Consider the following 26,236-nt stretch of genomic DNA (forward strand, 5'->3'; position numbering starts at 1 on the left):
TAAATACTTGTCATAGTAATGACGCGGGTAATAAGCATCCTGTCACATAATCCTCAGTTGCTCTAAATTGATGTAAGAACCTATTTACTAAAATGTCACTTTATTCCTCCTTGCTGTGGGAAAGCTTCATGACTCAAGGGGCCAGTTGTTCAAAGGTAATCTGATCGGATTTTGGTTATCGGATTGGATCAAATCTTGAAAATGGGTTGTTCAAAAGGGAAAGAAGGATTCTGAAACTGGATTAGATCACGGAATCCAATCCTAGTTTTAATCTGGATCATATCTTCAGTTTGTGTTGTTCAAAACGTTTCAGTAGGATTTGGATAACTTTGATCCAAAAAAACAGGATTATCCTGATCCCAGCAGGGGGTAGGATTTCAAGGTGGATTTCAGGAAGAAAATGTAGTAAAACTTTAAAACTGGTCAAATAATACATTTGTATCATTTAGTGTATATACTTTTATTTATATTTTGCACTTGACTTGTTTAACCGTTACAGTGATAAAGTAAATAAAGTAGACATAGGCTACCAAATAAGCCTTTCAGTATAGTAAAGTCAAAATAAAATAAAAATGATCTTGTGAAAACAGTGAAACCGTGAAACAATCCCCCCAAACAGATTTCAATAACAAACAAAAATATATTAAACGTTTCTGTCATCACTGTATATTCATTTCAAAGAAACAATCATCAGAGATGACACTCTCAAAAATAATGTCTAACAATTGCATCCCTGACTATGCAGTCAGTCCCTCATTCTGACAGAACGCCAGAGGTTGGTCTGGTTCTTCAACAGGCTCAGGTGCATCATAAACACCATCACAGAGAGGGACATTGCGCCTGGTAGCGATGTTGTGCAGGACAATACACGCAAGTATTATGTTGCATGCTCCCTGTGGTTCCACTCGCAAGTAGTTAAGGCATGCAAAGCGTCTCTTCAGAACTCCATTTAAATGCTCAATTGCACATCTTGTTTTGCAATGAGCAGTGTTGAAGCGTGCCTGCGCAGGTGTGGTTGCTGCAAGAAAAGGAGTCATCAGCCATGGTAGGGGTGGATAGGCACTGTCTCCTAATATTATGCCATCCGGTCGGTTGGTTTGGAGCTCTCTGTATAAAGCACTCTCTCTCAGGATACGTGCATCATGAACAGACCCAGGCCACTTCACGACACAGTTTGTGATGATGAGGTCAGCATCGCCCACAAGTTGGATGTTGATGCTGCTCCTCCCCTTTCGGTTGATGTACTCCCAATCCCTCTCATGAGGTGCTTGGATATGCACATGAGTGCAGTCAATAACCCCAATAGTATTGGGCATGTTCCCCAAAAGAAAAAACTTGTGCTTGGTCTGGGCAATCTGGTCATCCTTTGGAAGTGAAACAAATTGATTGACCAGGCTGGCCAATGCAATTGACACAGCTTTCACTACATCACTCACAGTTGATTTGTCCACTCCCAGTGGGGAGTCTATCAGTGGTGTATTGCTCCAGTGGTTTTGCACGCTCAACATATACCCTTTGATGGTATCCCCTTCCACCAAAATGTTGGTAGCGATGGACAATACCTGCCATGTCAGTGCCTCTCTCTGAGAAAGGCTGAATATAAGATGGCTGTCAAATACCCACCCACTCATTAGCTGATGTGCTTTGGCTTGTGTTCAATTAAATCAATCATGCCCAAGGCCTACAAATACTATGTTCACTACAACAGATGAGGTGGAACCATGGACTCAAAAGGACCTAATTTCACTGTTGCAGAAACCCATGCACTGCTGGAGGGTGTTAAGTGCCATTATGCCTCAATAGTAGGAAGCTCTGTTGCAAGTGGAATGGTGACTAACAAAAGGAAGAAAGACATTTGGGTTGAAATCTCCCAGAATGTTAATGCAATGGGGTCTGGCCAGAAGAGGACCTTGGAGCAAGTTAAATTCAGATGGAAGAATCTGAGGGCCAGAGCAACAGAGAACCTTGCTGAAGCAAAAAACACCCAAACAGGCAACAAACCCTTTAAGAAAGGTGAATACACAGATGTGGTTCTGGACATTATTGGAGGTGAGAACTCTAAAGCTCTGCACGGGATTCAAGGTGTTGTAGGGGATGGTGAGCCTACAATTGTAGAGGAAAGTGAGCCAGTTCCTCCTAATGCAGAGGAAACATTCATTCTGGATCTCAGCACTATTTCTGAAGAACAACCTGGATCCTCACTGGTAGAGCCAGCAGTCACAGGAGCTCAGAAAAGAGGCTTGAAGCGTCCTTTGCCAAATAATAATGATGATGCCTATGAATTACTTCTCAAACGAGAAACTGAAAGAGCAGAAGCATAGATACTCCTGGCAGAGGAACAAATCAAGCTGACCAAATTGCAGCAAACCAAAGTGAAACTTCAGATCCGCCTCCTAAAAGCACGGCTTGAAAATGCTGGTCTCTCCTCCTCAGATGAGGAAGAACCCTGAACATTCTTTATTTTGTAACTATTGGACATTTAGTCTTTTTATTTAAGACATTTTCAAAATATCCACAATGTATTTGTTAATGTATATTTGTTTTGTATTTGTTGTGGCTCAGATGAGGGGTCATAAAAGAAATTATGAATGGAAGTGGATGTTTGTTATTTTTGTGTTTTGTCTCAAAATAAAAAACACTTATAGTGACCCCATGTTGGCTCTTCTACCTGTTGTTCTTTACATAGCTGTAGCCCACATTGTGATATGTTGTCCCATTTAGAGCACTGGTAATCCGGATTTGGTAATCTTGAAAACTGTGTATCTGGATCAGGTTGATCCAATCCAATGTTGCTTTGAAAAACCGGCATAAAAGTAAGACGGATTACGTGATCCTGGGTAGCAAAAAATGGGATTTCCAAATCCGGATAATTTTGATCCAGATTAAATGTTTTGAACAACTGGCCCAAGGTGGTTATGTTCATGATCCAACTATCACTGATTTAAGAAATGGCACCACGTCATGTATTGTGTCCCCAGTTTCTCACCTGTAGGCCTCTATTAGCCGCTCCACCTTCTGTGCTTCTCCCTGCACTCTGATATGTGCCTGGAATTTCCTGAGCGCTTCGTCCAGCTCCATACCTGAGAAGTCCATTTCATCCACCACGCAGCTGGTACAAAAAACACACATTTCACGGTAAGTGGGAAGATCAGTTTGAATATCTTGATTGTTTAAGAAAAGTGTATGGAATTCAGTAATGTATAACTGCCTTTACAACCATCAGCTGCAGCTATAGACTGCTACAGTTCCTTGTTAATTTTCACATTCAATATGAAAGATGGCTGCTGCTGTTAGGTAAAAATCTCCAAAATCTATACTTTTACCAAAAACAGCCTTGTTTCAGCTCAAATACAGAATTCTTTGTGAATGTCCTCAGCCTGTAACTGTTTTTTCTTTATTTCCATTCTTTTTTGGAAAATAAAAAAAATCCTAAATGTAAAAATGTCCCTTCTTTAACTTTTGACATTTGAGCACATTTTACCGAACCTAATCTTACAGAAATGACCACAACCTTTTAACACCACGTTATGTGGTGGAGACATGTAATGTGATGAAGTTACGTTGCAGTTGCAATTAGAAACACATGGTTAATGTTGTGAGATGGTAGCAGCTTCATTTCGGCAGTTTAGACACCAAAACTACTTTAGAAAAAGATCATAGTATTTTTGTTATGTACAGGACAGAAGTCCTAATGTGTATCTATGTAAGTGTGTAAAGAAAGTAAAGCACACAAGTATATAAAGATAAAATAAGTCAACGCCGACTTTTGGTTTCATATGTGACATAAACGGCGGTCTCCTGGGTAAAAGTCCTGTATTTGTTTGTCCCATCTTACCCCGACCTATGTGTAATTTTTAGGGCTGACCAGAATGTTTTGAAGCTCTGCAGCCTCAGTCCTCTCTGGTCTGAAGCCATCTTTGATTGAGCCATCTTGTAGTTCTCTGTTGTCAGCCATTTTGTTTTGTAGGCCAGACAGCCTTTGTTTCTCTCTCTCTCACACACACACACACACACACACACACACACACACACTCACTCTCTGTCTCTCTCTGTCCGTCTGTCCGTCTGTCTCAGTCCGTCCGTACTGCTAACACATTTACTTTACTTATAGCAGCATTATACATTTTTACAACAAGCTCAACATCACATACACATTTGACATGTTATCTCAGTATTATAGTGAAAGAGTTAGTAAATAGTTGGCCATTTACCCAACAAGTAGACAAAAATCAATATTAGCATTTAGTTGGAGTCTCTGGCATCAGGATATATGTAAGTGAAATATTTACTCTCCCTGTTGCTCTGATTTGGTATCCATGAGAAAAATATCAGGCTGTTTAGTTGCTAAATGCTCCATTCATTTCATCTTTGTCTGTCTGGAGTTTGGTTTTGGACAAGAATTGTACATTGTATCAGAGATTTTTAGCCAGAAACAGCTACCTGCTGCTGAAATTGATTTTCATGAGAGCAGTAAGAGTGAACTAAAACAACAACAGTGATTACAACCAAGAACAATGACCTTAAAATACTAAAAAGCGTCATAGAGCAGAGGATAATTGCAGAGCTGGGTGATATATTTTGTCAGTTTGTCACCACAAGTGACCCTTTCAAAGTACACATCCTCATTTGCCCCACAGTTCATTTCAAAATACTGATTAGTGCAGCTATAATGCAGGACTTTTACCTACAATGGATCATTTTCTTTTGTGATATGGACACTTTTACTTAAATAAAGAACCTGAGAACTTCTTCTTCTATGGTGAAGTGAGGATTGTGGCTTAGTTCTCCAGAGCCCTGATACCTTGACACTTGCATGTCAGGATTTATAGACATTTCCTCAAGGAGCACTTGAGATATGCCTGTCAAACTGACACTGACAGACCTTTCTTGGCCTTATCCTGAACTAAATCTCAATGGGCTCTGATAAAGCTGGTGCACTTCAAATGTGTTTCAGTTAAGTCTGTCCAATCTAGAGCATAAAGTAGAAAGTGAATTTGAAAATCACTGCTGAAAAAAACAAAATCTTTATGACTTCCCTTTCTCATTAAAAGGAGTGAAGAATGTACAGTAAAGGGAGTCTGTATATTTATCTGAGCATCACAGCAACGTCCTGAGTGGATTCTATCTCTGTTTATTTCCTGTATGTAACTTGAGTCATTATGTAGTACACAAAAACTCCAAACTCCATCTAGGAAAGAGTGTGGATTGCGAATTGGCAGCCTTATTTGCAACTAAGTGATGATGTATGTTAATGTTCCTGGGAGGAAGATAAAACTGTTTTAGAGAACTTTAGGGTTGAGACAAAATGATCCATCTCCACATATCAAAGGGTGCAAAGACATAACTCGCTGAGTAACTCACTCGAGGACATCTCGGTTGAATTGTTTCTGTCTGTTACCCAGGAACTCGCCAATCATCTGCCTACTCAAACCTTTCCTCTGGAGCAGGAAGTGAGCCACACCCACTGGAGTGTCTGGAACAAAGTTTCGCTCTATCAGATACTGGATGCCTTTTTCTGGTTTCCTTTAGACATAGGATAGGGTAGAGACAGACAGACAGGCAGAGAGAGACAAAACGGGAATGAGTGAGGACACAATCCAAATCTGTGATTATCCCACTGCACTTCTGCCACTGGCCAAATGTGTGTCAGATGAGGGACAGGATTTAGGGAGGCAGGGAGGGAGGTGGTGGGACAGGGTGAGGGCCGAGAATGGGGAGGAAGGAGCTACTTTTCTCTGCAGTGGCGATCACAAATGATTAAAAGGAATTTAAGGGCCATCTCTGGAAGAAGCCAAATCCACGATCATTTATGATTAAATGGAATCACAGAGGCTCAGATGAGACACTCTGTGTGAAGTGGAGCAAAATGAGTCCCAAGCTTGTTTACACCTCAAGTAGAACTGATAGATAGTTGTTTTTCCATCCACATTTACTGTGCATAACAGTTTCGTGTTGGGCTCTGTAACAAAAAACATTCCCCAAAACATTACTAGTGGACTGCAGCTATTTGCATGAGCTCATCTGTCCCTCATTGGCTATGTAATGTGTGACTGTGTAATTCTGAGACTAAAAGGTACAGGCATGTACAAACAGTCTATCAGATTATGTCTGGCTCTGTGTTAGCAGTTTGTTAATGGATCTCATGTAGTACAGTGTACATACTTGTTGAAGAGGTTTAGGCCAATGCGGTAGTGCCTCTTGCGGATGATGTCATTACTGAAGGCAGGTGAGTCCCAGCTGTTGCGAGTCTCTTTGTGGTACGTCTGCTTGCTAAGTGTCTGCTCCCTCAGGCTGTCCCTGGATGAGGACTCAGAGCTGCAGTTGATGGTGTCGTTGGAGTTGGATGTGCTGTTGATGCTGTCGTTGTCACCATCAGAAAAATCTGACTCTGACTTGCTCTGCCGGTTTGCGGTGCCATTGATGGCCAGGTGGGCCTCCAATTGTCGTGGCCGATGGCGAGTGGCATCCTCTCCGGAAGGCCCTCGAGGTGGCAGGCTGTGGCTCATGTGTTTGGGGCTACTCTGCTGGTTGCTGAGGCTCCGCTCATAGGCGTTCTGTCTCTTCAAAGAGCTGCGGTCAGAACGATCACTCAACTCCACCGAGCTGTCGCTTGGAGGCTCAATGGTCAGTAAGGGTAGGTGATCTACCCGCAAGCGCTGCTCTTGGCACTCCAGAGATGGTGTACTGCGGCAGCTGGTGTCTGTGTCCCCTTTCTCATCCTTATGAGCCAATGACCAGTAGTCCTGGGAGGAATTGAGGGAATGCTGACGGAAGTCCGATTCTGTGCTGGAGGGCCGGTCCACAGATTGAGACAGGGGCAGCGGCGGTGACAGTTCCTCTTCATCAATGTACAGGGTAACATCGCTGTAAGATGCCGTCATCTCATCCAGTTTGCGGTGTTCTGAAGTGCTGTGGGAGGGTTTCACCTGACAGCCGACCTCTCTGTCCATATCCTGGTGGCCTCTACCCGGCTCCAACTGGTTGTCATCACCATGTAGACTACGACAGTTTAGAGCATCATCTATGGACTCAGCTAGAGATTTGACCTGCCTGGAGAACGCATCTTCTAGTTCTGTGATAGCATCTGTGAAGTCGCTCTGTGTCGTGGGGGTCTTGGCCTGTACCCCCATCTCCCCACCATGCTCTGACTTTACCAGTGCACCAATTTTAGTGCCATCATCTGTTAGGGAGACCTGCTTTCCTTCGAAGTAGGAGCTGTGGACTTTTTCAGGTCCTTCGAAGGAAAACTGCATTCTCATATTGGATAGGACAATCCGTCTGGACATACGGTTCTCAGACATAGAACTTCTAAGACGCTCAAAGTTTTTGTTCATCTGGTACTGGCGGAAGGCTGTTTGGATGGTGCGGGCTGCATGCCGAGTTATGAAACGCCCACCATATTTACGCTCTAGCATCTCCACCTGCGGGTAGAGCGGGAAAGTTTATGTCATAAATACAGCTAAGAAACAAGTGGGAGCAGTCTAGATTTTCCCTTAAATGCATCCTTATGGAAATCAAACCTTGAAAATGTTCTCTGTAATGGGACAACTGGTGATAGTGATCCCAAGTGAAAACAGGGATGATGAATACGTAGTATCCTGAAAGTTGCTGCATACTTCACCCAGAATCTTTTTAGTTTCAAACAAAAGAGGATGTTCATTCCAGAGTCCATTTCCATGTTGGAAACCCAAGGTCCACTTAGATTCTCCAGAACTATCAACCACATCTGACATTCTTCGTTAGCACATAGAGTTTGTTAAGTTGTCATGGAGATGGCTTGGCTAGTTTATCATATTACCTTAGTATGGAACTTTGATCACATGATACTCATGTGATGATGACAGATAAAGAGAACAGTTAGTTAACGGCAGTGATAATTTTGACAGCTATTTAAGATTTACTTTTAGTCTTAAGATGAAAATGCTTGTTAGTTTTAGTCACATTTAGTCATTTTTTTAATCCTTCATGGTTGTGGTCTAGTTTTAGTTTATGAAAATTCAAAACGTTTGAGTTGATGAAAAATCATGACATTTTAGTCAACTTTCAGTTATTATGTTTTCAATGTTTTTAATTGTTAAACTAATCCAGTTAGGCTAATTCTAATAAAAAATCTCAGCTAATGTATCAGAAATTAGAATCAAGGTGACAGGTTGTATAAAAATTTAATTTAGACAGTTTTTTCTACAACTACAAATAATTTCTACACACTTAAAAACTGTCATTTCTCCAGCATTGTTTGACAGGTTTAAAGGGTGATTTATGAGCACACACATACTGATCATGATTTGTAAAGCTCAACATCTCTCTATTTATTTTCTCAAAAACTTTGACACCACAAACAACTAATCTGAGACAACTAGGATTTGTGTCCAGGTTCAGTGTACATTCTGACTTATCGGCCTCACTGTTAAGAAGCAGAAAAATAACTTAATTAAAGCCTGAACTCTTTCTTAATCTGCTACATGTCAGTCTGGAGGTTTAAATTCATGTTCTCTCACAGAGTTGGTGATTAAAACTAAACTTTCATCTCTGTCATACAAAACTGATCTGAATTCAGACTGTTTACTTACAGCACAGCCACACTCACAGATAACTGAGCCTCCTATCTGCCTGTCAAACAGCATCAAACCATAAACCTTCTCCAGTCTGGACTGAGACCAGTGATGCTTGCTCTGCTGCCATTCAGCAAAACATCCTGGCACAGACTGCTTACTAGAGTTTACCAGCCTGTCGCTCATGCAGCATTTGAAGATGATTACAAACACGGTTGCTCTCGGCTTTCAGTGTCTGATAGTCTACCTCTAACATTTTTGTCACGTCTTATCAATGAAGACGAAACACAGATTTCATCTTAGTTTTATTATCAAGATCTATTTAAACTTGTCATCGTCTTGGAAAAAAGTTTTTTTTTTAGTTTTCGTCAACAAATTAAGACTGGTTAATGGACCTTGATTTAAGATTATTTTCTCAAGCCTATAGAGGATAAGTGTCTGTGACACAAAATACACACTTTGTTTGGTGTATCACTTAAAATAACTCTCCATCTGGAATATATACTCTGGAACAAACGCTGTTTTAAACTGGCTACAAAAGAAATATTGCCTTGGAAACATGTATCAGACTGTCTTATCTGCTTTTGCCATACCTTCAACACTCAAGAAGAGTGGTAATGACATTTAAAAATGGTTTGAATTTAGGGTTTATTAGACTCGAATAGACCCCTGGGGAAGATGGATTATGTTGAGTTGTGATAGAATTGCAGTTTGACCGATAAATGGTAATGGCCCAAATAATGATGAGAAATTTGAGCTGGTTATGACTTATTAAAAAAAGATGCACTAAAATATGATGTGTTTGCAGTGTTTAAATATCTCTTAAAAGATGGATGAAAATTACCATACTTGTAAGGACTCAGTCAGGTGTACATTCTATAATGAACATTAAACTAAAATCACTGAGAAAGACATCATTAAACTAAAGTGATATTCCTGTTCATTCAAACAAACACAAGAAGTTTGTGCTCTTGTGTTTATTTTAATGAATAATTGAGCAGTGTCCAGGGCTGTTTTCCATTAGCTCTTCTCTCAGCCCTGTGCCTTTTACACACTGACCCAGTTTTCCACCCACAGTATGGACTAGTGGAGTAGAATGACACTAATCATGTTTCCCTTTACCATGTGAGGGTCGGGAGGCCAGTGGACTCAAACTTGCCACAAGGGACATGGACCATGACAGTGAGTCTCGCTGCACAAGGCTACAACTTTCATTGCTTAACAAGAGGGCCAGTGTCCTTCCCACACAGGCAGCCACAAGGCCAAATCAGACTATTATTATATGACTTTTATTTGACCACCACAAGGAACTTCAGCCTCATAATACCTTGAAATACCATAGGGTTACCACAGTCATGGAAAACCTGGAAAAATCATGTAATTACACAATCTCTTGGAACTGGTAAAAATCATTGAAAGTTTTGGAAAACTTTTGGAGTTTTGGAATGTTGTTTGTAATTTAATCAGCTAGTTATTAACTTTGTCTGCTGTTTGGGTTAGCAGCTAAAAACAGCTGTCTTTGCTAATAAAGGTTGAAGAGAGTGTTGAGACTGAACCAAAACAGTACAATTTTGGGCTGGAAAACCAAAAGAGTGAGCTAAAAGACTCTAAAATGCTTCGCAGTGTTGAAAGAAACTGCAGAGTTTTATGGGTTTTTTACTACAAGCTTATACGTAGTAATTAGTCTCATTGTTAACCTGTAGGGCTCTAGTTTTGCAGACCGGGCGAGGTGGGGGCACAGCGCACCTGCACCTGGGTGTGGCCAGGCGGATTTTGCAAGTTTGGCACACCGTGCACGCTGGCGCAGCTACTCCTCTTTCCCACCTCCGTCCCTCCTACCTGTGCAAGTCAGAAAGAGGGAGGAGTGGAGGCGTGGAGTGGGTTTTACACACATCACACCAATCAAATGAGTCCCTCTCCTTGCCCTTAAATGCGCCGCGCGAAGGCGTATTGAGAGTTTACTCAATTCGCCATGGCAGAAGAGATCAGCAGCACCAGATGGCCAAACTTCTCCCAGGAGGAAACTGATGTTTTGGTCCGGGAGGTCCAAGCTCGCAGTGTCTGAATATACGGAACTGCAAGCAGACCTCCACAGGCTGATGATGCAAAGGTAGCCTGGGAGGAGGTCACCACAATTGTAAATCAATGTTGTGTTTCTCTCTCGCGCGCGCGCGCTCCCTCTTTCTCTTTCGCAGTCTCACTCTGTTTCTTTTCCTTTGACTTTTCTAAGATGACAGATGCTGAATATATATTCCCTATCTGATGCTGTGGCTGTCTGTGGTTGGCTGAGAGGGATGTTAACTCATTAGTTTGCAGCTGTGTTAATCAAATCAGGTTGGGTTTCCATTACGCGTGCCAAACGTGCCAAACGTGCCAAACGGTGCCAGTCCCCTTTGATCTGACATCAGATGTGACGGGATATAGAGATGCATTTATGTGCTGATTACAGATAGTTGCACTGAATAGTGTTTTTTTGGGTATTTATTGGATCGTTAATGTGCCTGATATTCTGGAAACCTGAATAATTCAGTATCTAAGTAAGAGTCTCCCCTTCTGTTCATGAGATATGATGTTGAATAATGACCAGAAAAGTGTTTTATGCAGAACATTATGATGTCACAGTGAAGTTGGCCTTTGACCTTTTGGATATAAAATAAAGTAATATGTTATAAATGTCTTTAAGACATTTACTTGAAATTCTGTGATAATCAGTACATGAGTTATGGACAAAAACACAGTGTGTGAGGTCACAGTGACCTTTGACCTTCAACCACAAAATTCAAATCAGTTCACTCTTGACTAGAAGTGTTTTTTGTGCCAAATTTGAGGAAATACCTTCAAGACCTTCTTGAGATATCTTGTTTACCAGAATGAGACTAAGATCACAGTAACCTTGACCTATGACTACCAAAGTCTAATAACTTCATCCTTGACTCAAAGCGGACATTTGTGCTAAATTTAAAAACAAACAAAAAAATGTAATGGTGTTCTTGAGATATCAGATTCACAAGAGTCATACAGACAAGACAGACAACATCACACTGACCTTGACCAATGCCTATAAAAATCGAATCAGTTAATCATTGAAACCAAGCGGACATTTTTGCTAAATTTGTGGAAATTCCCCTTAAGGTCCTCTTGAGATATTGTGTTCAAGAGAAAGAGACTTACACGAGGTCACAGTGGCCTTGCCTCTGACCTATGACTACTAAAGTCAGTTCATCATTGAGTCCAAATGGACATTTGTGCCAATTTTAAAGAAATTCCCTCAGTTCCAGTTCTCAAGATATTTGCGGTCATGAGAGTGGGATGGATGGAAAGACAGACAACCTGAAAACATAATGCCTCCAGCCACAGCTTGCTGGTGTGGATGCGTAGAAATCCAAACCAAAATTATTCTGAATTGAAAGTAAAATTTTGATTTTGGGTTCTGTCTGATAGAAAAATAAATTTATTTTCATTACTTTAAATGTGACTTAACATACATTGTCTATATTATGATACATATCTCATGTTGTTATTAATATTGTGATAATTTCAAATATACCAGCCAGCCCCGTATTTGGTATTTATGGATGGAAGCTGTCTTTGTGTACCCCCCCTAACCTGCTTGTCCTGAAGGTCTGACGAGAGCTCATAGCTCTCTGACAATGAGCGGGAGCGCTTGATGGCCTCCTCCTCTGCCTGCTTGCGCAGGATGGACTGGGAATGCTGAAGCTTGGGTCGGCGGGGCCGCAGATGACTGGGCAGCAAGATTTGTCCGCAGAGCTGGCTGTCCAGGTGATCGGGGCCAAGCCTCCTGCTGTGGGTCAGTGGGATGCAACCGTAGCTGCTGCTGGAGTCCACAGAGGCACCCACCTGGCTACCTGGAGCATCACCTTCCACACTGTAGTATGCAGAGAAGCACTGGGTTAGTTTGCTGAGTCATTTTTTTGAGGGCCTGCACTGCTTTTTATTTTCAGAAAGAAGCACATGACAGATAGAAGAGGTGAATTTTGATACTGCTGGCAGGGTATAAATATGAATAAGAGAGTTTATTGCCAGCAGTCTGACTGCTGCCTGTCATCTTTAGACATTCCCTTTACAATGCAGAAAACTGTACCACTGTATCTTAATGAGATTAAAGGATAACTTAGGTATTTTTCAACCTGGGCCCTATTTCCCCATGTGTATGTGTGCATATGATTCATAGTACAACTCGTTCCAAAATTGGTTCAGTATTGATGGAGGTGGATGCAGCCGGCAGCCGCGAAACGAGCTAGAACAGTAACGGGGGCAAATGCGTCCCATATAAGTTTGCGCATTAATTTTTTCACCACTGACCGGTTCAGATCGCCAGTGCTATCTCTGTAGATAGCATACTAAGCGTTTCCCTGACCCTTCACCTCCTCCCGGCTGTGACGTCATCTCGCGAGAGCTTTGCTTGTTGCTGGAAGAAAACACAGGAGCCATGCTGGGCGCTGGTTGTCCCAGAGTACAGCTGAGAGTTTTACTGCATCGATTGAAAACAATGGTTCGTGTTTGTGCTTATTCGAATTGCAAGAACAGGATGTCGCGCAACACTACAGCTTTCACAGGCTGCCTTTGTCGGACGGTGAGATGCTGAAGCTGTGGCTAGTTGTGCTACAAATGGATGCTAACACTCCTGTCCAGACCCTGCTCACTTCTCCCAAGATGACTACTGCCAGCTGAAGAAGAGAAGACATCAAATCCCGCAACACCTCTTCCTCAAGAAAACGGCTGTCCCACGAGTAGAGAGAGCTACAGACACAGTGGAGGTAATGTTATATAAACAATGTTCGAAACGCTTAGTATGCTATTTATCAGAGATGGGGACTCGAGTCATTGTGACTTGGACTTGAGTCGACTCAAGTCGCTGTTTTGATGACTTGTGACTTGACTTGACAAAAAAATAAAAGACTTGAGACTTGACTCAGACTTGGAAGTTAAAGACTCTAGACTTGACTTGACTTGAGACACGATGACTTGAATGACTTGAGTGTTATTCACATCATGTTTTCGGTTAGAATATAAAATTAATAATTGAATTTAAAAATAATGACGATTACCCGGTAGGAGCGCAGGCTGAGAATGGCGTTGTCATGATTGGATCACTACCCTGTCAATCAGTCATGCCCTCTCTACGTACCTTACGTGTTTATTTGAGAAACAGGCCCTCTTATATCAGATAGGCATCAACAGCGGGAGGGGTACCGAGAGTCATCGTCTTCGGCTTTCCGAATTACCATTATTACGGCAAAAGACAAACAGCACAGTGCAAGACATGCGGCATAAACATCTCGGACAGCCAGGCGACAACTTCAAACTTTGTTCGTCATTTGAAGAGCCATTCTGCCCAGTAAGTGCTTGTCAATTAGCTAATATTTTCTGGTTAGTCAGTAGTTAGCTAACGTTAGCTTGATATGACCGGTTCATCACAAGACCGGCTGTACGTTTTATGAACGAGCAACACAGGGTTAAATGAGCTAAATGGGTGATTTTGGCCGCTGCCATGGTTAGTGTGTGTGTGTGTGTGTGTGTGTGTGTGTGTGTGTGTGCGCGCGTGCGTGCATGCCTGGGGGGCGTCCCTGCAAAGTAAACATTGCAGCGATGAAGTCAGTGTTTACTGACAGTTACTTATATCTTGTCTTTTCACTTTATTAAGATCAGATTTTGCAGGTTAAATTACAATAATAAGGTGACTTGGCTTGGACTTGACTTGACCTATTACAGGACTTGACTTGACATAACCTGTGACTTGACTTGACTTGACTTGCCCAAGAAAAAATGACTTGGGACTTACTTGAGACTTGAAGGTTAAGACTTGAGACTTACTTGAGACTTGCACATGTGTGACTTGGTCCCATCTCTGCTATTTACAGAGATAGCAATGGCGATCTGAACTGGTCAGTGGCCAAAAAAAGCACTTTTAATGCGCAATGGGATATGGGATGCATTTGCCCCCATTACCATTTTAGCTCGTTTCGCGGCTGCCAGCTGCATCCGCCTCCCTCAATACTGAACCAATTTTAGAACGAGTTGTACCTATGAATCATACGCACACATACACATGGGGAAATAGGGCCCAGGTTGAAAAATACCGAAGTTGTCCTTTAAGTGTGTATGAATAAATGATGAATACCAAAGAACTACCATAAGACACAGCAAACACTGAAGTCACAACAACATTATAAACAGCTCAGTCTTTCAGTAAAAACAGCAAGACAATGTCAAGAATGATTAAAGCATGTGAAGCAACTCTTTAATATTAAGATCAATAAAGATCTTTGTCTGCTCACATTAGCACAAACATCAGCCTGGACAGCTAATTGGATAAACCCCAGTGGTGTTGAGCAATGACCAGCTGTGCCACACCAAACTGCAGTAGCTAAATGTCAACCACAGGTCTGTTAACTTCATGGAGGATGAAAGTGTACTTTGGTTTAGTTCTTGGACCAAGCTCAATAACTACCCTAACACTTTGAGGAATCAAAGCCATATTTACTAGAAGAAAAAACAGTTACCTGATCAGAAAGATCTGCTTTTTGAATGCATGAAATAACAAGCTCTTCCTCTCCAGAGACAGAAACTGTGGTTTTGAAATGTTAAGCTTTTTTTGGACAGCGGCAGAACTGAATGCCGATATATAAAGATTAAAAAACATATTATACAGAGACATTTCAATTAAATATCTTGGAAGGCAGCTCAGGCAGCAAAGAGGAGCTGCTCATGTGAGAACAAGGAAGGCATCTGAATATGTCCTAAACCAAAGAAAATACACATTTAGAACGCACAATCAAAGTGATAATGATATCTGTGAATCGTGTCACAAACTGCTCAGATTACTGCTACAAATTACACTTCACATCCCAAACTCCTGAGGGTGCTATGCATGCAATTCCTCAGATGAGTTAAGGGATTATGACTTAAGTTAATTGTTACAGTTTGCTATGTTGTTCACTTAAAACAACATTCGACTAGTTCAATAATACACTCCCAGAAAGTTTTGGGACAAAGAATGTATTTTGAAAACAGACAATGCATGTAACAGGCTGAAGTTGACACGGCTTCCCAGAAAGTCAGCAACCAACACACCCAGGGTACCTTGCATGTCATTTCTTGATGCGGAAAGTCCATGACCAACAGTCGATATGTGACATGTTAAGAGTGAGAATGTGTTGCCTCCAGCTGCAAGACCCAGGGCATGATCAGAAATGCCTGGCTCTCACCCGAACTAACAGCTGATTTGTTTAGATATTGACACAAAATTTGGTTTTATACAAAATTTTGACATTTTGATTTTATTTGTCTGATTTCAAGGTTCATTCTGTTAACAGTTTATACATGTTGTGGATAAAAGTGACGTTTAGTAGTGACCATCACAGACTAAATACAATTATATCACAGATTATAAACTATATGTAGTCTATTGTACATTAACACTGGATTGTTTTAGTTATTTGGGTGTTTAGTAACATAAAGACTTGTGGTAGGTAGCATGTGAGAATTCTTAATATAACAGTTGTGATTGTGAGTAAAGCAGACAGGACTTGCTTCACTGATTAGTTGCATGAAGTTACTGCAAAACATCATGGAATAGTTCAGCAGTTTGGGAGATATGCTTATCCGTGTTCTTTACAAGAGTTAAAAGAGAAGAAGAGCACTACCATGTTCCAGTCTCTGTGTTAAGGATGGGGCCATAGAACCAGTTTTAACTTGTTTTAACTTGTGAACTTTAGAGGTTTTGTTTGAGAGACTTGCTCTCCCATTTCCTAGAAACAGTAGCAGTTGGCTTTTTCTTGAAATACTTTTAAAATTGGCATTACAGAGAAAACAGAGACAGAGGACTGTGGCATTTTCTTTTGCTCAAGAGGTAGAAAACCTTCAACGACCAGAATGCATTGTGCCACTAATAAACCCTCCTGCTGGTAGGTGATGTAATGCCAACTCATCCATTTGACACAGTGGCGGCCAGCTGGTAAAAAAATCTCGCATTAAGCCTAGTCCAGACTATAGATTCGTGATGAGATGAGTTGAAACAGGCAACTACTTGCAATGCACCATTCTGTAACACTGTAATAACATGCCGGTTCACATCAGTGCAGCTAGATCAATATACAGTAATATGTTATTTCTGTAACAGCCTTTTTTAACAATCATAATCATAATGAGTTATGTTGCAAGGCCATGATAAACAGCCTGTCGTCATTAACTCTGGAGGGCTTGTTGCCTTTGAGCCAAGCGACAGTGAAGCAGGCTGAGGGTCACGTGTCATGGAATAACAGCTCCCATTAGAGGAAATATTGTCTTTCTTGTAGCTGGGCACTCAATGCTCATTATGAAAACCCTCTCTGCATTTTCATTTTCCTCCCTGCGTATCTTCAACACATTTTTAATTCCATAAGGAACAAATTTAATCAGACAGAAAGAGTTCTTTAATTAGACTGAAGGGTGGGCTGTGATACATCTGCTCCAGCAGAAAATGTCTTATTGGAAATGCCCATTTAATTAGATGGAAGAGAGGCTAAGCATGCTTGAATTGTGGCACTCAGCTCAAAGCAGGGGTAAGCAGACACTTCTAGGGGCTCAGACTGAGAGCATGATAGCACTTAATATCTGATGTTAGCTGGTTTTGTTGCATTGGAGTTACTGAACAAGATGTTCTACTATTAGTTACACAATAAAGAACCCTGCAATGTGTATTAAAAACTCCTGACAAGTAAAACAGCTACACTAAAATATAGAAGAGTGGTTGAGAACAATCATTCCTTGCAAATTATAAAAAGCACTTTTAATTTGAACCAGCTCTTCTTCCTGCGGCACAGAGGATGAGTTGAAGGCAAAGTGTTACTGATCCAATTCCCTGAGACTATGGACAGAGAGAGAGATGACTGTGGCAGACCTGTTGACTAATTTAGAGACTCTACAGTCCGTACCAAGCATTCATCCAGCCTCATTAAAACTAATATCCTTCCTGCTGAAAATCCCATTTTAAGGCAGAGTCAAACTTGGTAAAAAGGTCAGAGGAGGAGGAATGAGAGAGCAAAGTTCTTAGAATATGTCAAGATGGAGGGAACCTCACTCTGAACAAAGTGGACAGAAAATAAGTTTGCCCGCTATTGATGCAATAAAATGTCATCATAATATTAGAAGAAAATGGATTTCTGTTTTATCTGGACTTTACACAAAATTCCCCAAAAATATACTACAAAGGCTTCAATTGAAATTTCATATGTGAAGACACAGACCATGGAACCTGACGTACTGTATGCTGCATGGTTGACCTCTATCAAATACTGTTCAAATTGGTGTCAGAGGGGCTTCACAGAATGTAGAGTCACTCAGGATTTTAGGTGTGGTTTAAGAACAAGGGTAATAGCTATTTTTCTAATCTATAAAAAAAAACTTGTAGCATGTGAGCAACATGTTTATGTATTAACAGCCCACTCATACTCCCAATATGTCAAATACCACCATTTTGTCAGTGATCTTGGAGTTATACACTGATGCACAGAGGCACCTTTCGTGTCAGAATGCCATGCATCAGACACATGAGACCACAACCCAACTTGTAAAATACAGCCGCTTTGTCAGTGGACATCGGTGACAGATATAAATGGACAGAGACACCACGTCAGCTGCATCAGTTTATGACATTATTAGTGACTACCATAGCATAAACAGCGAGAAAGGATCCCAGACTTTCATCCGGGAGCCATAAGTCAGTAGTAGTCAGTGTGGAATGCTACGGTAGTGACATATGTCACAGGGCATTCGTAACAACGGCACTTTTTAAAAGCCAAACCATGGACTTTTGTTGCCTAAACCTGAGGAAGTGAACCTACACTGTAAGTTTATTTTGTGCATGTAATGAGCAGAAACCGTACATTCCCTTATGAAAACAAAGTGTATTTTGAAAACCAAGGTGGTACGGTAGTACAGCGGTTAGCATTGTCGCCTCTCAGCAAGAGAATTCTAGGTCTGAATCCACTTGCCAGCTGGGGCCTTCTCTGTGGAGTTTGCAGTCCAAAGCAGTTGGGTTAATTGGTGACTGAATGAGAGTGAATGGTTGTCTGGTGCGGGGGGTGTAAATATAGACAATGCAGGCAGTGCGATTGCACTGGGGCCCCTGGGGTGGAGGGGCCCATAGAGAGAGCAGGCACTTGCAAGTGATTAAGACTGCCACCTTGGAAATGTACCTGTGTTCAAAGAGGACAATAAAAGAAGAATTTTACTGAATTAAAAATTGTGTACAATTTGTGTATAAATTGTGTAAACATTGCTATACATATCAAAGCAAACACATCTGTGTCATGGTTTCCTTTTTCTTTCTTTCTTTTTTTAATAGTCAGCAGCTTTCTAAAACAAAGTTATATGTTTTTTCTATATAAGCTATAAAATCTATAAATGTAAATAAAATATATTCAATAAAACGATAAATTTCTCACTCTCTTTGATACTGTTGTCAGATATGCAGTGATGATTGCTGGGTAATATTTATGCTGATGTTGTCCAATGTCAAGTTTCTTTTTGTGGTCGAGACAATACAAGCACGATAGAATGTACAAGGGCCCGTCATAATAGTGTGCACTGGGTTTCGTCATAACTTTCTTATACCACTGGTCTGGCAACCTGTCCAGGATGTACCCTATCTCTCACCTAACTGGAATAGGCTACAGCCCCCCCATCAACCCTAAATAGGATAAGCTGTTACTGATGATGAATGAATGAATCAAAACAATGCATGTAACAAATGTAAATTGACATGCTGTCACTGAAAGTCCAAAACTGATGCAAGAGGGTACCTAGGGTCATATTTTGAAGTGTATGTCAACTAACAAAGCAGCAGTATTTGACGAGTTAGGATGAGAATGTTACCATAAACACTACCATTTTATCAATTTAAATTAGTTTGAAGTACCTGCAGTGAGATACATTCCAGCCTTGTCAATGTCCTGTAGACTGAGTTGGTTTGCTTGAATGACCTTGTGATGCTGGTAAGTGTCAGTGGAATGACTCCCACAGAAAAACTGCAAAGCCAAATCTATAAGCTAAATACTAACTGCATAACAGAGGATCATTGATGGCGTTGTGCGACAGGGTTTTTTTTTTTTTTGAGTTTTTAAATTTCTTAAAAAATGGAACTTAAGTTTTGGAGAAAGTATATAGTCATTTTGGGAGGATGTCCCAGTTCTGAGCTTGTGATGGGATATTTTGAGCACAGAAAAAGATGATTTGCCCACACACTGAAGAGATAACATCATCATGCAAAGACTTATTTTTATTAGAGCCACAGCTGATATAGTGCCTGATTGGTCAGCACTGGCTGCTTGTGTTCTCTGAAGTTCTCCTATATTTCTGATGCTGGTGAAAGTAACTCCAGCAACTCTGTGTCTTTATATATCAAATATATATATATATATAAATATATATATATATATATATATATAATGAGCCGGTGAATGAAACCCCTCCGCTGCGCGTCGCGTAAATAAATAATGTTGTCTGCCTCTGCGAAGTGCATTAAAACCGACTGGATTCGACAACTTTTGGTGAAAGTTTTGTACTCACCCAGGCTTAGTGGACTGAACCGAGGCATAAAACTCGCGTAAAATGTCATTAAGCATGTGTATTCAAATCTGTCTTCTTTTGTTTTTGGCAGAGAAAGTCCGTAGGTATTCTTTTTCTTCAGCGGCATCCGTTAAAATCAGCCACTTCTGTTTGTTTTTTCCCTCGGAAGTTGTTTGACAACTGCAGTGTTGCAGGGCAGCATCCCTAGCAACGCTGGGCTACATAGCAACTGTGTGTAATGACCGTTGCTACTAGCAGCGGTTTCATACAACCTGTCTTCACCTTGCAAACTCACCCACTTCGAGACAATTTCCGATGAAACTCTTTCTAAACTGGTTTTCTCCTCCATTTCCACTACCGCCCTACTGGATCCTATTCCCTCTAAGTACATTAAGGACCTCTTCCCAATTCTTAGCCCACTAATACTACATATAATTAATAGCTCTCTTACCACTGGAACAGTACCTGCATCTTTCAAAACAGGCGTAATCAAGCCACTACTCAAGAAACATAACCTGGACCCTGATGTAATCAATAATTACAGACCAATTACAAATCTCCCCTTTCTTTCAAAAATCCTAGAAAAAGCAGTAGCCCAACAACTCACTGATCACCTCTCCTTCAATAATCTATACGACCCTCATCAATCTGGTTTTAGAAAATTCCATAGTACGGAAACCGCACTGACAAAAGTGGTCAGTGATTTACTACTCGCCTCTGATCACCATATTCTACTTCACCGTCTAGAAAACTACATAGGACTCACCGACTCTGCTCTCACCTGGTTCAAATCCTACCTTACAGACAGATCTTACTTTGTTTTTCATAATAACTGCTCTTCAGAACGCAAAAAGGTCAATTATGGTGTACCACAAGGGTCTGTGCTTTGTCCCATTCTCTTTACTATTTACATGCTACCCCTCGGTTCATTAATCAATAAATACAAATTAGGTTCCCACTCTTATGCAGATGATACTCAACTCTGCATATCCATCAAGCCTGACACCTCTCATCAACTGATCCATCTAGAACAGTGCACACAAGAAATCAAACAATGGATGCTGTCAAACTTCCTTCTCTTAAATACTGAAAAAACTGAAATGTTAATCCTAGGTCCAATGGACATCAGAAACAAATTCCTGAATCTCACCTTAAACTTAGCTGGTTCTATCTTTTCACAAAGCCCCTGTGTTAGAAATCACGGTATTTTATTCAATCCTAGTCTCTCCTTTGAAGACCATATTAATAATATAACAAAAACGGCATATTTTCACTTACATAATATTGTCAAGATTCGTCCCATTCTCTCCACGACTGATGTAGAAACACTGGTTCACGCTTTTGTCTCATCCCGATTAGATTATTGCAGTACACATTTCTCTGGCTTACCAAATTCAACCATTAGGAAACTACAACTTGTTCAGAATACTGCTGCCAGGATATTAACCAGAACCAGAAAATCTGACCATATCACCCCTGTTCTCATTTCATTACACTGGCTGCCTGTACACGCTAGATCAGACTTCAAGATTCTGCTTTTAACTTATAAAATATTGCACGGACTTGCACCATCCTACTTATCATCTCTACTTACTCCATGTTTATCAATCATGTCTCCACAATCCCATAATGTCGGTCTCCTATCCATCCCCAAAATTAATAAATCATCAGCACGTGGTAGAGCCTTGTCAAACCGAGCCCCTCTCCTCTGGAACCGCCTTCCCATTCAAATCCGTGAAGCCAACACAGTCGATTCCTTCAAAAGCAAACTCAAAACACACCTTTTTGCATCTGCCTTTAACATCCCATAGTCTCTGTCCTTACATACTACATCATGGTTATCTACTACTACTCAGTCATTGTGCGCATCACTTTATATTTAGTTTTTTATATATACAAGTGCCAATGTTATTTATTTATTTATTTTTATTCTGTTTTCATTTTGTTTTGTTTGTTTGTTTGCATTTCACTTGTTTTTATATATTTTATTTGTTGTTAATTGTAATTTACTTATGTGTTTTTACGTACAGCCCATTGAGGCATTTTTTGTGATTTTGGGCTATAATGAATTTTGACTTGACTTGACTTCTCATTCACACACACTGATGGTGACAGAGCTGCCATGCAATGCTATGGCCTGCCCATCACTCTGCACAAGGCAAAGCCTTACATGTCAATTCAGCCATGTCTTGGCCAAGGGCACTCCGACATGTGAACAAGAAGAGTCAGGAATCGAACTGCCAATCCTCTACAGCCGCTCTACCTCCTGATCCACAGCTGCCCACAAAAAAATGTATCTGAGCTATTCAGGGTTTGGGTCAAGCTACAAAAATCCTAGATCATATATACACCCTCCCTGTATGGTCAATGTCCACTCCATCTAACCTCCATCAGCATGATTTTTAACACAGGCTTTCCATTACACATTTGTAGTCTCCCATCCTAAACCGAGAATACTTGAGTGATGTCACTTGAGTCATTTTTAACAAAGCTCCTCTGGAGCTGCAGAACACATTATACATGCTGCACAGTTCTCACTGTGACTGGTTAATTAGCTTTAGCATGTAAAATAAATGGAGTGCCCCTTTAAATGCCACCTCATTTTGATAAAGTGCCAGATGGGGTTTTAAAACTGGTACTAGCAAATCGTTATGTGGATCATACCCACACAAAGCACCTCACTTTCTGCCTTCGGTTAGATTACAGGATTCAATTCAAAAACCCATAGCATCCCATGACACTGCATAAATTGCTGGCTGACAGAATTTTAATGATGTGTGTGGAAGGTGATGCAATGGATCCATTGGAGGAGGCAGGTAATGTGAGGACAGCTCTGGTGTCAACACCACCCCTGGAGAAACCCTCTTTGTGCCCCTGAGTGGCTTCCTCAAGTGGAGCCTCCTCTCACTGTGTTACTCCACAGTGATGAATTAATTACTCTGACCTGCCACTCACACACACACACACAACCTATCTCTTCTGTTTTTTTTTGTTTTGCTGTGTGTTCACACTGACTGTTGTGCATGTTTTTCATGAGTGAGTAACTCTTAGAATCAGTTTAAGATGATTAAAGGGTACTGGATAAAGAGCATTAAAATATGACTCAGCTGCATTCACTTCTTTGGCACGCAGGAGGAAAATCAACTACTGGCTTATTAATGAAGCACAATCTTTTGCTGCATCTCAAATGAAGCACATTTTATTTACACAAAGCATGCTCCTTGTGAATTTCATCAGCAGCTCTATACTCTGGCAAAAAATCCACTGCATTAAGGCAATTCAGGAGGAGTAACAGCAATTATTAAGTAATTTCTAAACTGATCTCAGCTGAGTCTGGCAGCAGACTCTGAATAAAGGAGGGACCATTTTAAAATATACAATCTGCATCTCGAGACAAATTCAGAGCCAAATCACAGAGTAAGTACAAGTCAAGCAGCTAAAAGTATTGACTTCTGCATGCAGCACCGGCATGCACACACTCAAAGTTGGGCTTACCAGCTGCCTGATTCCAGCTCCAGTAGGGACTGAGTCCTGTCAGAGGCACACTGCAGACACCACATGTTGCCTTCAGAGTCCCTACTCCAGACCCATGAACACCCTGTTACTCCATCCCCAGGCTAAATGTAGCTCTGCAGTCTGAGCTCACAGTCCCACTCTTAAACACCTCTAGCTCTGGCCTTCCTTCAGAGCATTATGAGGAGGGGCGTTCGCAGGAAGAGGGAGGGAATTTCTCCAGAGGAAACTGGGTGGTGTGGCAGAGGCAGCAGGAGCACTGGTGCCCCACAGCCGAGCAGGGTCTTAAACAGGAAGGGGCAACAAGTACAGTAAAACTGGACGAGAGATTGAGCAAACTAGTGGTGATAGTATCAGATTGGCGGCAAGGATAAAGCCTGGGAAAACCCCTGTATATACTATTTTAGCTGCTCTAACTGTGGAGGTACAGCTGGAATAGTGTGAGCTTCACCTTGGTACAACTGCTGTCAGATGTCAACCATCTGGAGGACATAATCACTACTGCTGATCAAAGGCAGAGAAAGAGGGCTGAAAATGATACTATCACTACCATGGTCTTCTAACAGACAATACACAACAAGCAACATCTGCTTGGCTACTTGACCCATCAAGCTATCCTTTAAACAAACAACCAAGTTAATAGGGAATGTTTGACTCACATTCCCTCCCATCTCTGCTCTGATGTTTAGAGTGATTTTATCCCACTCCTGTTCTCTTGCCATGGCCCAAAAAATGAGCAGTGAGGGGCCTATCCAATTCCATATAATGACATCACTACCCAAACAAACCAAAGCAACCATGCAGTGTAAGGCACTGAGATAACACAGCTAATAGGTTTGGTTTGGATAGAGATCTGCCATGACTGTAACAGCGTCAAAATGTCTGATTCTTAGGCCCAATCCCAATTATCTCCCTTGGCCATGTACGAATGTGCCCTTGACTGAGTAGTGGCCCTTCAGAATGGAGCCACATGGGGTAGGGTTTGAAACCTTAACCTAAGAAATGGGATGCTATTCATTACATCAGCATGCTGACAATGACACATACACAATTTAGCAGTTAGCTAAAAGTAATGGATAATCGTTGAAACAGTTATCTAAAAGTAACTAATAAATAAATGGATAACGATTGAAATAGTTGCCTAAAAGTAACTGATAAGTGGCTGAAATAGCATCAGTTAGCTAAAAGTAATGAATACATGTGAAAATAGCTAAAAGTAACAAAGCTCCGGTGAAATATATAGGCAACTTTTTAGATGCTTGCATGCCTCAAGGAAACAAACTCTTAATGACTCTATATAGCCTAATAATTATAATCCTAATTACAGTATACAATGACAGAGAATGAAGAGGCAGCTGGTGCAGAATGTCTCTCTTATGGGCCATAAAGCACTTAATAAAAAGGAGCTAGATGTTTCCCATATGGTGAAGGTTCATGTAAAGTGCAGCAGAGAGAGATACTGAGTAGGGGTGTAAAGGTAGGCTACGTATTTGTATTCGTCCCGTGCCGTCACCGTACGGGCGTCACGGTTCGGTGCACGCAGTCATATGACGAATACATCTGAGTGAGTAGGCCTATTAAAAAAAGGCGAGTCCTCACTTCAATCCAGGAATTTGTGATTTACGTGACAATGCCTGAAAGCAACACAATTGAGTGTGTGTCCAGCGCTGTGCTGCGCTGCTGTGCGAGCAGCGTGTTACACTGTCCATAACAATAACTGTGCCAGGTAACAAACTGCGTCGGACTCTCCTGTCAGGAAAATGCGCCCGAGCCGCGCTCTACTGTGTTCACCTATGTGTGTGGCGGAACTCCACCGTGCGAGATACAGAGAGCAGAAGATGATTGTAAACGCGCACCGTGTAGAGACAGAAATGACATGCCGTTGTGTAAATAACATAAATAACATAAGGCTATTTAGTTTGTTTAATAAAAGGACAGGGTATAGACCTGTTCTATAGGAAAGGTAACCTTAAATGACTTCTGTTGTGATCTGGCGCTATATAGGAAATAAAATGTAATAAAATTAACTTCACTTTCGAGGGGGGCCGAGGGGGGCCGCTGGGGGGACAGGGCGCCCCCCTAATATAATGGTAGATGAAACACTGAAACACATCAAACATGTTAACACATATAAGATGGCATGACCCAGATATGGTGCGAGGAAAAAAAACAACTTGTGTGCAACAACTTATCCCCGCTGCTTTTAAGCAGCCTCTTGACATGAACGCAGACAGGGCCAAAAACATCACCAAAGCAATTGGTATATGCATATCCACATCTATGCACCCATATGCCGTAGTAGAGGAGCCCGGCTTCAAGTATTTATCAAAAGCGCTTGAGCCATGGTACAGTGTCCCATCCTGTGCGCACATCAGCCAGTCTATGGTCCCTGCCATTTACAAGCTTGCAGGAGCAGTGGTGTTTTATTCTGTTTATTTTTTACTTTTATAACAGGAGATAGTTTTTAGTTTTACAGTCAATTAGTGTCTGTTCAAAATAAATGAAAAAAAAAGCTAATACATGTGTGACTTTTTGCTGCTTTTTTCCCGTTGTACCGAACCCGTACCGACCCGTGACCCCCACACCGAGGTATGTACCGA

General features: G+C 41.2%; 1 protein-coding gene across 5 annotated transcripts in view; it reads right to left on the bottom strand.

The window, feature by feature from the left end:
* Nucleotides 1–26,236, bottom strand: part of LOC125883905 (IQ motif and SEC7 domain-containing protein 1-like) — a 600,950-nt gene that overhangs the window by 52,660 nt on the left and 522,054 nt on the right. For 4 of the 5 annotated variants that reach the window (XM_049568571.1, XM_049568721.1, XM_049568891.1 and 1 more), the window contains 4 exons: nt 12,159–12,438; nt 6,163–7,421; nt 5,362–5,523; nt 2,987–3,109 (listed from right to left, as the gene is read on the bottom strand). In XM_049568571.1, coding sequence (XP_049424528.1) covers nt 2,987–3,109; nt 5,362–5,523; nt 6,163–7,421; nt 12,159–12,438 — 1,824 coding nt within the window. Of the gene's footprint in view, nt 1–2,986; nt 3,110–5,361; nt 5,524–6,162; nt 7,422–12,158; nt 12,439–23,618; nt 23,726–26,236 lie in introns of those variants that run through there. The other variant, XM_049568805.1, reaches the window with a different exon arrangement.

This window comes from Epinephelus fuscoguttatus, linkage group LG1 (genome assembly GCF_011397635.1).
Source record: "Epinephelus fuscoguttatus linkage group LG1, E.fuscoguttatus.final_Chr_v1".
Taxonomy (NCBI): domain Eukaryota; kingdom Metazoa; phylum Chordata; class Actinopteri; order Perciformes; family Serranidae; genus Epinephelus; species Epinephelus fuscoguttatus.